Genomic DNA, 12,248 nt, shown 5'->3' with positions numbered 1-12,248 from the left:
TACAAGGGCAGGACATAAACACTATTCAAATTGGTAACTTGTGCAGGCATAAGAACGCCTGCTCATTGTTTTACAAAAAAGAAATGTATAACTTTTTTGCAGTTGCACTTACTTTAAATTTGAGCTCTTTGATATCTTATTTGTAATTTTTGACCTCCCGATATTTGTGGCCGCTAGGGGGCAGACGCTATGACAACAGCGGGTCCACAGCTGGGGTCTACTTTAAGAAGTGCTTCCGGCTTCTGCCTCCCTCTTTTCCTCTGCATCGGGACGCAGCCATGGTATGAAATTATTACACGACAACAATTTTACTCAATCAAACCCAATCTTGCCGATTGAGGAATCATTTTAGCATGTAGTCAACTCAGATATGTAATACATGTTTTGATGTATGTAACTATGGTAGTATTGGCCATCATGTCTTCATTTTACACAGTTAGATGGATATTAACGATCCCTGCTGTGTTGAGTGGTAAAGTCGTGCCTCCACACGAACCGGCCTTTATTATACGGAAAGTTAAGAGTTTAATGTCGAAGTAACTGTGATGACAAACAGCCTTATAAGTTTTTCCTCAATTTCAGTGTCACATGTTGAAACACTGCCCCATTTATTTCGTTATATAGCTTCAGTGTTAGCATGCTAGCTAACGTCAGCTGCTCTTCACCCGCATCGCTAACGGTGAAAACGAGAAGCGTGAGCGTTATAGCCATTAATGACGAGCTAGGATTATCTTGAGCATCACACGATGCCAGATATATTTTGATCTGTGGAAGAGCCCTCTTTTACGTTGCATCAATGCGTTAGCCATTGGTTAGCAAGGCCAATTGACAGTGGCTTGTTTTCCCACATATATTTTATAAACCGTGCATCCTTCAAATTTGTCGGGAAGATTTAACTCAATATATGATCAGTCTGCTCTGAGGCTTATTGCATGTCAGCTCAAGGTCCATTTTCTATGTTTAGGTGAACGTCCCGAAGACCCGCAGGACCTACTGCAAGAAGTGCAAGAAGCACCAACCCCACAAAGTTACCCAGTACAAGAAGGGAAAGGACTCCCTCTATGCACAGGGTAACCAGTCTGTTACCAGTGGTTCATGTTAATGTGTGGTAAGCTTCCTGTATTTTGAAATGTAGCTGAACTGTAAATGTTTTGCAGGTAAGAGGAGATACGACAGAAAGCAGAGCGGGTATGGTGGTCAGACGAAGCCAATCTTCCGCAAAAAGGCAAGTTAGACCTTAGATATGTTTGACCAGGCGTGTGTGATGTTGCAGCAGAAATGGGGTCTTAACTAGTTCACTCTCTGTACAGGCTAAGACGACAAAGAAAATTGTGTTGAGGCTTGAGTGTGTGGAGCCCAACTGCAGATCCAAGAGAATGCTGGCCATCAAGAGATGCAAGCACTTCGAGTTGGGTGGTGACAAGAAGAGAAAGGCAAGTGTTATAGGTCCCCTTTTCTATTTCTGTAATGTCTGTGTGTGTGTGTTAGGTCCCTCAGTGTTCCAGGTTTTACAGGGTATACCGAACATAGTTTTGTGTTGGGTCTAAATCTATTATGAACCCCAGAAATCACCCCTAAGTCCTCTGCTGCCAACACTGTGCTCTACCTGTGGATTCATAATTGGTTCACCTAAATTAGGTAATTTAGCAATTCATTGTTTATCGGGTAACTATCCATAGAAAATGACAGTCAGTAACCCACTGATGGTAAAAATACATCTTCACCTGATAATCTGTTAATATTTGACATGTTGACATCCTGGTATCATTATGTTTGATAATACAATGATCAGTTATATGAAGTTTGAGTAAATCTGACTGACCAGCTACAGAATTATACCCAAAACATGCATTTGACGGTGTGGTGTATTAGATTTTGGTTTCAACGTGACAAAATATCAACAAATTGTATAACATGCAGAAGGCAGGCAGTGTGACCAGAATTTTAACCAGCACAAACATTTGCATGTTAACCAGTGAGTGTACCCTTCTTTTGCATAAACACACAATTATAAGAAAAGGGTTGAAAACACAGGGACATTGTTGAAAAGGCAGGACAATTAGCTGTCTAGGTGGGAGGGTGTCCTCAAACCTAATGCTAAAGAGACGGTCTGAATATTAAAAAGAAAAAAAAAAGGGTCAGGAATAGTTATTCATGCCAGAGATGATAAATAATGTTACTTACAGCAGAGGATTTGTATGGATATTTTTGGTTCATTGTGGGTGAATTTCTTGATTTTAACTGGAATCATGTGACCACAAAAATAGTGATTATAATTGGCGCAGAGGTGTTCTAAGAGGTTGTATATGTAGGTATTGATTTGCATTTGTGTTGGGTTTGCATGTTAGTGTACGGGTAGTCGCTGTGTCCCTTTCTCTGTACATTGGGAAGAAATCTATGGCCATTGTACTGATCCAGTTCCCCAAACTAATGTGCATGATATAAAATATGACATTTTTACATCGGATCAATGCCACATGAACATTTAAACATTAGTACAAACTCTGTAAACCTGAACATATGTGAGACTGGCTGCCTCTTCCTGCCCTAACATGCAAACTGTGTGAGAGCTGAGTAAGAAGACTGATTCATTAAATTGTCATAAGGTTGAGGTTGATTTCAATTGGCATTTAGGATGAATTATAAAGGATTAATGGTCAATGGTTTTCCTTGACCCTACATGTTTGGATCGGAGTAAGATAGTCCAGATGTCAAACTTGAGTCAAATGTGATTCATCATCTAAATAATAATATACATTTATGGAAATTGTTCGCAGCATTCAAGGTGAACCACATGCCATTGACACCTCATTATGCTGTGTAACTACCCTTAACTCTCATTTTTACAAAGGCTTTTCCTCTGTTCTCTTACAGGGCCAGGTCATCCAGTTCTAAACTGTGGTCCCGTCTTCTGGATGAAGTTGTCACTATTTTCAATAAATTTATCAAAACAGACTTGGAAGTTAAGTTCTTTCTTTACTTGTATTTTCACCCCACCTTTTAACCCTGTGAACCACAAGCTGTTTCTGGGCGTTTTCACCACTTGTCATATTTTTACTCACTGCAGGCTCATTTTGCAATATTAGGTCCTGCACCTCAATTGAAACAACAACCATGGGCAGAAGTGCAGAGCTCAAAATGTCTTATGTGCAACATAACATTTATCATGCCATAAATCACTAAAAATAAAAATCGATTGGGTGTTAATTGATTTTATTTTGTAAAGATTGAGGGGGAAAAAAATAGGCAATATATACTACATATTTTCAAGTGAACACAAGTGTTAAGAATGAAGGTGGAAAAAAAGCTCAATAGCCACAAAGTTAAGCTGCGAGGGTCTCTGTGAATTTCAAGTGAGTCGCAAGTTGTTTTATTTGACAGTTCCTTGTGAAGGATGTAGGTGTTTGTGGCTGCAAAGGCCAATGATGTGTCAAAATACATTTTTGTACCACCTCCGTTGTTTTATGGTGCACTGAATAGTATTGAATTAGCTGATCTGACATATATACACCACCCTGCGTATTTGTTATATTCTATTTCCGGGTTTGCCATCTCCCTTTCACTCGTCTTACAATGGTGTGAAGCCTCTGTCATAAAATCAATAATATGCGGCCCGCCAGCTCTGTTGACCACAGTATAAAATACACGCGTGCAAAAAAAGCTATTTTACATTTCACCAGAAGATGGCAGTAGACCTGTGGCCGCACTCCCGCCGCCGTGACCCTTGTGTGATCCTTTCAGCCCATTTCTGACATGGCGACTGTAACTAAAAAAAAAAAGAAAAGTTGACAGCGAGGGTCGCCGCTTCCAGGACAAGTGGAAATTGGAGTATTTTTTTCGCTGAATTACGAAGCAGTCCGCACCAACAGCTCCCTCTTGTCAACTTCTACCTCCAGCTGGATGAAGGCCGGTGCCAAGAGATTCGAACATTTGCTAAGAAAATGCTGAGCTTGTTTGGCTCGACATACAAGACATTCTCGGTTATGAACATTAACAAGAGCCGCGTGAGGACGAGACTAACTAACTCTCACCTGCGTGACGTCTTGCGCATCAAAACCACTGTTTTTGAGCCAGACCTGGACTAAGCCTACATACTGCAGTCGAGATCTCAGTATCACCCTTCACATTACTGCAGGCAAGATGTGTTTAGTCCTCTGAGGTGGATAAATTGTAAAGTCTCAGTGAATTGATTTTTTTGTGATGATCAAAACCACAGTTTTGAATATGCACGGATCACTGTTTTGAATTTAGAAGTTTACAGTGAGCATTTAATAGCGAATAATATGTAATGTTTCAAATGAACCTAGATATGTTTCATCTTCCCAAAAGTTTTTTTTCCAGACAGACTTTTTCTTCATTTTATGTGGTCTTCAAATATGAAAGGCAGAGTGATTTTGGCAAAAACTTGAAAATGAAAAAAAAAAATGAAGTATGCCATTTGCAATAAAAATTTCATAAAATAGTTTGTATTTAATGTTAATGGTTCAAAGAGTGTCAGGCTGAATGGTCGGCCCCCACACATTTTCACCTTACCAAATCTGGCCCTCTGCAAAAAGTTTGGACACCCCTGCTCTAAAGACTGTAAAACACTTTGCCTTTTTAAATGTATGTGCTCTATTTTTACAAAGGCAACTGATCTTAATTTTTTTTTTTTTTTTTTAAAAGATCCAAAAACTTTCCACTTAATCAATATAGTACAGGCAGATAAAGTGCATAACAACGCATCAGGACTACAAAATACCGGCGTGCTTGTGTTTGACGGACGTGTCCTGCCAGTACAGCTCGTGCATCCTCTTAGAGTCGCTGCTGATCGGAGTGACAGTGAGTAGAGCCGTGCCTGAAGGGTTGACAGATATAACCATTTTGCTGTGTGGAGTTTGAACACCCATCTCCTTGTACTTAGGCAAGATCTGTGTGACGTTACACTGGGGGTTACAGATCCTCCAGCCAGGAACCGCTCTGACGACAAACCCTCGGGGGCCACCGATTTCCTGTTTGTTCAGAACTGCGATAGCCAGCCGGTTTTTAGACAGAGGCCGCTCCCAAACTTCAAAACTGTCCACCTGTAGAACAAGTTATATCAATTAATGTTGCTATTCCATACCTTGAATTGCCATTACCACTTTGATTTTATTACAGTAATTACTGTGAATACTTTTTTGTGGCTACTAGACCCTGATCACAAAGCATTTAGCATTCCTATATAGAAATGAAATGTATGAAAATACTGACAGCTGTCATTCCAGGTGGTGAACATGCTTTGTGTCACCTCTCACACCCACCTTGGCCGTGTGGTATCCCTGTCTGCCCAGTGGGTCCTGGCTGATGTCTATGATGCGTCTGTTCTGCAACAGCTCCTTGGAGCGAGGACAAATGTCTCTCAGATCATTAGACATGAGCAGAGGGGCTGCCATGACGGCCCATAGTGCCATCTGAGACTCCTGCTGGTCATGACTCAGGCCAAAGTTCCCAATGACCAGCTAGAGAAATGGACCAGTATCATAAGTACCTATGCAGTGACATTATACAGTAAATCAACAACACACAATTGAGAAATGTGATCCCTTTTTTTTTTTCTTCAAATAAACACTTGTAGTTTTTGTACTTAAATAATATATATTCATGTCTGCAAGGTCAATGTGAAGCTACAACCAGAAGCCCGTTACCTTAGCACAAAGACAAGAAATGGGAAGACTCTCCTTGCTCACTCCAAAGTGAAAAAAATCCACCTACTGGCTTCATACTAATGATCGTCTAGTGACAATGATACTAAGTCTTCTCATCCATCTCTCGGGGAGAAAGAATATTTCTGAAAATATTACACTCTTTAGTAAGGCCACATGCCAGTGGAGCTCCAGTTAAGAAACAGGTCCGCTCTCCGTCTTCAAAATGTAGCAAATGGCGAGTCAGTGACGTTTTTAAAATGATAATACAACAGCTTGGTACTTGAAGGCCACTGGTTCTATGCGTAGTTTGAGGTCAAAGAGGGGAGTGCGTAAGAGCTTGAGTAGGGCACAGTACCATATCAGGGTCATTCCAGCCCCCGGGTGCAGCCGAGGGGACGATGATGTCCTGATGAGCAGCAGTCCAGTCCAAGATGGACTTGACAGAACTCCATGAGTCGTACACGTCATTGAAGTTGCGCCAGTGGTTACACGTCTCGCGAATGGCTGTGTAGTTAGGCTGGAGGCAGAGAAATGCTCTTTTGTATAGTGTAACATATGGCATATGGTCTCATCATGCAGTCGCAGATCACTCATGAAGTATTCTTCATTTTATTCTTACTGTTATGTGGGTTGAATCTTGGAAAATAAACCAGAGATTAATAACATAAAAATTCACGTAAAGGCAAAGAAGTTCTCTCTCACCTTTCTGATAGGCCACTCATATAAAGGCCACTCACAGGAGTACAGGATAGGTCTTCCGGTTTTGTTTAGTGCTTTTGACATGTTAATGTATCCTTGACCAGAATAAATAATAGGCAGTTAGATTAAAACCCATATAATACCTTCTCTAATTGATGTTCTGAAGAAGAACCAATAAAAAATGACCCATGACATTAATAAAAGTGTAATTTAAGTTATGTCATGTGAAAATATCATGTTTCCAAGTTTATTTACATACACAGTGCTGTGCAAAAGTTTCAATGTCTGAATTAAAAGCTCACCTTCTCCCAGCATGGTCCAGTCCATATAGCAGCCGTCGAATTTTAGCAGGTCCACATGCCAGTCAGCAAAGGTCTGAGCATCTGTCTCATAGTAACCCAGACTGCCAGGGTATCCAGCACAGGTATTTTTCCCAACATCTGCATAGATACCCAGCTTCAGACCCTTAGAATGGACCTTAAAACAGAAAGTTTAATTAGAATCAATTCATAGTTTACAAGTACGAACAGCAGCTATGTTCTTAACAGGTTACAGACTAGTACCAGCAGGTGGCGATGTTACACAGCTAAAATCATGATCCTTACACTACAGGACACAGCTTTGCCTTCGTGGGCTTAAATATATCACTTTACTGGTGAATATAACTTTTTAGCTGCCTGTGTAGGAATCAGCCAGTCACTGTAGTCTACAAGGCAGAACACTCCTCTCCATTGTGACTGTGTCTGCAGCAGAGAGGGTGAACAACAACACACTCCTACCTGAGACAATTTAATGTCTAGGTATCTCCCTCGGCTCCAGGTGCTGAATTTCTGTTGGAATGAAATCTGAGACTTGGGTTCTACATCTGGTCCTCTCCCCTTCATTATGTAAATAATTGCAGGTTGGCTTGGATGGATGTATAATGAATACGTAATCTGACTGTGTAATCACTTTTACTTACCAAAGTTTTTATTTGTCAAAGATTTCCAAACTTAAGACGCATTGCACCACTGATTCTCTAATTCTGTAGCCCTTGGAATTACATCAGTGGGAATATGTGTTAAATATGACATGGTTTACCATTGTATAACTTTGCACACTATTCATAATGTAGCCCAAAGACTGGAAACTATAATAAAACAGTCATATCCTAGAGCACATACTCTCATTTAGTCCTTCCAGCTAGTGGAATGACTCCAATTAGTATTTCTCCCTTTCCTTAAGTCTCTCTGAACCCCTCTCTCTTCGATGACTTATGGCATTAATAATATATTCACATTCAGAGTCTTTATGCCTCTTTTATACCTACTACTCACATAGTCGGCCAGTTTCTTGATGCCCCCCGGGAATCTTTTGGGGTCTGCCAGCAGGCGGCCCTGGGCATCACGCTGATGGGAGGGCCAGCAGTCATCGACGCAGACGTACTCATAACCGGCCTCTTTCCAGCCCTCCTTCACCATCACATCTGCCATCTGCATGTACAGACGCTCACTGCCAGGGCAACAGGAGGAGACAGGCGGGGTTGATAGTATCAGTTAGACACAAGTGTTCAGTGTCATGTGCAACAGCAATATGGCAGACACAAATATGTACATGCTGATGGAATTCTTGTGACAGGAAAATGCCAGTTTTGCTGTTGTTCACTGTTGAGTGTTATGAGACAATAACAATTCAACCGATGAGCCTATATTCGGTGCTCTAAACGCTTTACTGGCCAGGCCTTTCTGGGGGAAACATGCCATCCACGATGACGTGAGCTATTTTATGTTTGTCACTAATCAGCATAGATATCCCTAAAATAAAAGAGGGAACACAATCATCCAATACTTCTGAAGGGCTCTGCATCCAACAAGGAAAGAAATGGAGAATTTATTTGTAATTAAGATTAGAGCTGCAATCACCGGTCGATTAACTGATTAGTCCATCCTAAGATAATTAACCTAACTATTATGATAATTGAATGATTAAGTAATTTTTCAAGCAAAGAGGGTAAATGGCATTCATGAGGAAAACTGGACCGGTAGTGTAACCTGTTTTACCTGAAAGCCTGTGAGATATAATAATGGTGTTTACATAAGGTAACACCAATATCTCCCAATGCCTCAAACCAAAGAACAAATAAAGGCCAATTAAATCCGGTCCTGATGGCAATTACTCTCAGTAATTGTTAAATCACATGTCTCTGTTTTCATAATTACTCTCATATCCTATTCATAATTTCAAAATAGATGTCATAAATATGAAACAACAATTAGATGGAACGAGGTCATAAAATGCAAGTCATGATTACAAGAAAGTTTAGGGTTTTTTCTTTCTTTTGTGAAACCACTGTGTTTCTGTAGCTCGGTTACCTCATCACAGTTAGTTTGATAATGGTTTTTTGTGATCCCGACAACCCCCCTTGTGGAAACGTCACTTCCTGTGCACAGTAGGGATTTCTGTGGGTAAAGTATGTGATTCATTTGGAGCAGAAAAGTGTAAAAGCTGTCATTCACTGGGTCTGGGTGAAATCGCCTTTGCGGGAGTGTAGATGAGTTGAGATGTTTACGTGAAATTCACCGGGAGAGGTGAAATGTTGGCTTAGTGTTTCTGTGATTAATATTAGTAGGAGAGTTTTCCTTGTGTTTGAGCTCACAAACCTGTCAGACTGCGCTGGATCACCGCCACCTGGCAGCTCTGATGCCTCTTACCTGATGCAGTTATCCGGGTCTTTGTCACAGTCGATATTACACATGAACCTCTCCCAGTGCAGCCAGCCCATAGTGGGCTTCAGAGCCAGACCGTTGTCTAAAGCTTCCGCGGCGGGACCGATTAACACGACGAGCCCGAGGAGAGACACAACGCTGCACATTTCTACTGTGTAACTCGACACTTTAAAGTGACTCTAAACTCTGATAACAAGCGACTGTATTTGCTTCAAGATCTATTTCCTAGTGTAGAAGGTGTTCAGACCGCCCCCCCTGGACGACCGACACAAATCTGGACCAATAAAGTGAAAATGCGTCTGTAACTGTCCAATCAACATCTCGCCCGGATTTCTTCAAGCGCCAAGATAGAGTCAGTTGAAAGATTTGAGGAGAGGTCAGCTGACATGACATGACAAGGTTATAACCATGTTTTGTGATCCCCCTGAATACAGATGCATCAAAAACAGCCGCAGAAATCATTATGATATTCATACATGATTGTGGTTTACTCATTCTTAGTAAAAGTGGGAAAACCATTACAAACATCACTTTACAAAATCCTGTAGTGACTGAATAAACACGAACATAAGAACATAAGATATTTATTTTATCTTGTATATTGTATGTTTATATTTAGTATTTTGTAAACAAGTCTTAAAACCAGTTGTGGAATATAACTAAGTACATTTGCTCAAGTAGTGAACTTTTGAGGTTCTTTACTTACATATAGTACTTCAATTTTATACAACTTTATACTTCTGCTCCACTATATTTATGTGACAGATATTTTTATAGTTACTGTTAGATCGGATCCTAAGATCAGATTTTACAGACAAAATATCATCAGCTTCTAAATTATGATGCATTGTTATAGATTCAGTTTGCCAGTTGTGTATGAAGTAGTTATAATTAACTCCATCCTGACCAGCTACAATATTTAAATCCTGCTTTCCTCTTGCATTTGTAATAGTGAACCAGAAACAATGATGTTATGAGTACTTTTACTTGTGATACTTTAAGTAAATGTTGCTGTTCATGCTTTTGTATTTCTACTTAAGTGTACTTGTAATTATGACTAGCTTCAGAACTTTTTACAGTATTTATATATTAATGCTTTTACTTAACAAAATACACAAATGAAGGCTAAATTAAGGTAAATTCCAGTTTTTTACAACCTGGGTCGTATTCTTATAACTGTGCCAGAAAATTCAGCTCCAGCATTACAGCGGATATTCGGGCAAACAGCAGGACCTTCTAAAGCTTTTAAAATAAACTTAAATTTGACATAAATCAAATGCATCTGAATCTTTTTGGATGACCACAGTACTGTAGCTAATCTGAAAAGATGAGCTGCCAATCTCCTGCAGTAATGACAAACATTTGTTATTTATCATTTCATATATAGCATAATTCCACTTTAACAGTGATAAATACAAAACATAAAAATGTCCTTCATTTTTTCTTTAAAAAATGTCAGTAATGGCAAATTTGCAACACATAAAACCTGTAGCTTTTTGCAGCTCCTGGAGGTGTGGGGCCTCTTCTGCCTGGTTGGTAATCCAGCCTTTTTAAGAGTAGTCTTCCTACATACACTGTAGTGTTTTTTCATTAGGGCAGTGCATGCAGTTACCCATCACCTTGTGTCCAAAACAAAGCCTGGTTTTCATGTGCGAGATTCTCAAGTTTAAGTATAAACCCTGGCAGACACCATGGATCGACACCACAGATATCTATTTGCCTCCGCTTCCCTAAGAATGAAAGAAAATGGCACAATTTATCCCACAGTTCCCTGAGGAAGCTGGCTAATCAAAAATGCGACACACACGATCAGCAATAATGTAGGACTATTTACATATCGACGCCGCTTCAAGCTGTTTATTAGCTTCGGATCCAAGACACTAATTTGTCTGGTGCAGACATTAAATGAATTATAGAAAGGTTTCTTAATTTAGCTGTAAATGGACACCCTGCTACAGAAGCAAATTAATCCTGGACGTTTTTCCTTTTGAAACTGTCAGAGATCTTCACACATGCAGAGAGAGTGATGAGTTCTGTATTTATTGTAATACTTTGCTCTTTTGTTGAAATTTAAGGAGACAGATGCAAACTGTTTATTTTCTAATCAGATCAGCTTTTTGAGAGTTGGGACTTCCTGTGATCTTGCTCCCCACAGTCTGTCTTTGCTGTGCATGATGCACTGTGTAATACTATTGAGAGGAATCAAAAGAAATAAAGCAGCATTCACCAGCTGGCACAAACCCAGATTATGATAATAATCCTCATTCTCACCGCTGGGTGTAAAAAGGGAACGTTAATGAACACAAAACCTGACCTTTCGGCGAAATGTCAAGGGTGTCTATTTCAACCCTAAACATTATCATAGGCTTCACCCAGGGACAGGCCTGATACAAACAATTTGTCACTTGCTATAGTTCATATCAGTGCCAGTGAGCAATGGCGTTGAGGCTCTAAATGTCAGATTTCAATTTGACTCACCCCCTGCTGATGGATAGACCAATCCAGCTCACTTGAATACACAGTTTTCTCTTTGTAAAAATGGGATCCAGCCCACCGTCGTGATAGAGACCCTTGTGTTATTTTCTTTTTTTTACAGCGCTGCATAAAAGAGCAGCGTGCCTCTATCTGTAGAGTGGTTAATTGAGATTTTTGACAGATGGGCAGCCTGTGCGTTATGTATGGTTTATATGGCTCCCTAGAGCTTTGACACCAATCCATCACGCTCCTTTCTTCTCCAGTGTCACATAATTGAAGAGACTGTCATGGCTGACTTATGTTGGCAACTTTCTTATGAAGTGTGTGGGGATAAAATGAAAGGGAAAGCTGTGTTATTGTGTGCCCTCTTGCCAAGGAGTTACATTATTGTATTGATCTTTAGGGACAGGTGGCAAATGTCATCAAAAAGTTGTGCCTCCATAAATACGAGAGCTAACGTTATGTGGCTCATATACGCTCAGTGGAACATCATTTATTGTCGTGTAATTAGCTGCTTAAGTTGTTTATGTGACTGTCACAGGGGGAAGGAGCCGACATGTGCTGATGTTGCTACTTTAATTAGGTCCTTGTTGAACTGAGTGTGTCTGAAATGGCTTTTGGTAATAACCTTTAGAAGCAAGCATATGACCTGTAAATTACTCTACTGACAATATGTTTCATGTCAGTTTTTTTTTTCTCCCCC

The 12,248-nt window shown here is 40.1% G+C and overlaps 2 protein-coding genes across 3 annotated transcripts; one reads left to right on the top strand and one right to left on the bottom strand.

Moving 5' to 3' along the window:
- Window positions 1–177: 177 nt before the first annotated feature.
- Window positions 178–2,955, top strand: rpl36a (ribosomal protein L36A). The gene is made up of 5 exons (XM_023398165.2): window positions 178–281; window positions 965–1,070; window positions 1,158–1,225; window positions 1,311–1,433; window positions 2,875–2,955. Exons 1-5 carry the CDS (start codon window positions 279–281, stop codon window positions 2,893–2,895), a joined length of 321 nt encoding a protein of 106 aa, XP_023253933.1. The 5' UTR covers window positions 178–278; the 3' UTR covers window positions 2,896–2,955.
- Window positions 2,956–3,343: 388 nt separating this feature from the next.
- gla (galactosidase, alpha) lies at window positions 3,344–9,297 on the bottom strand. Of its 2 annotated transcripts, none has more exons than XM_023398027.2 (7): window positions 9,056–9,297; window positions 7,682–7,856; window positions 6,668–6,842; window positions 6,369–6,460; window positions 6,022–6,183; window positions 5,283–5,357; window positions 3,344–5,063 (listed from the first exon to the last, which is right to left on the bottom strand). In XM_023398027.2, exons 1-7 carry the CDS (start codon window positions 9,214–9,216, stop codon window positions 4,731–4,733), a joined length of 1,173 nt encoding a protein of 390 aa, XP_023253795.1. In that variant the 5' UTR covers window positions 9,217–9,297; the 3' UTR covers window positions 3,344–4,730. The 2 variants fall into 2 exon arrangements, with proteins under 2 accessions (XP_023253795.1, XP_023253793.1); XM_023398025.2 differs by having other exon boundaries at window positions 5,283–5,480; window positions 9,056–9,296.
- Window positions 9,298–12,248: the final 2,951 nt, after the last annotated feature.

This window comes from Seriola lalandi, unplaced genomic scaffold (assembly GCF_002814215.2).
Source record: "Seriola lalandi dorsalis isolate HSWRI2012SDOR001 ecotype SW California unplaced genomic scaffold, Sedor1 jcf7180002054972, whole genome shotgun sequence".
Lineage (NCBI taxonomy): Eukaryota > Metazoa > Chordata > Actinopteri > Carangiformes > Carangidae > Seriola > Seriola lalandi.
This window is presented reverse-complemented; position numbering and strand designations above follow the sequence as displayed.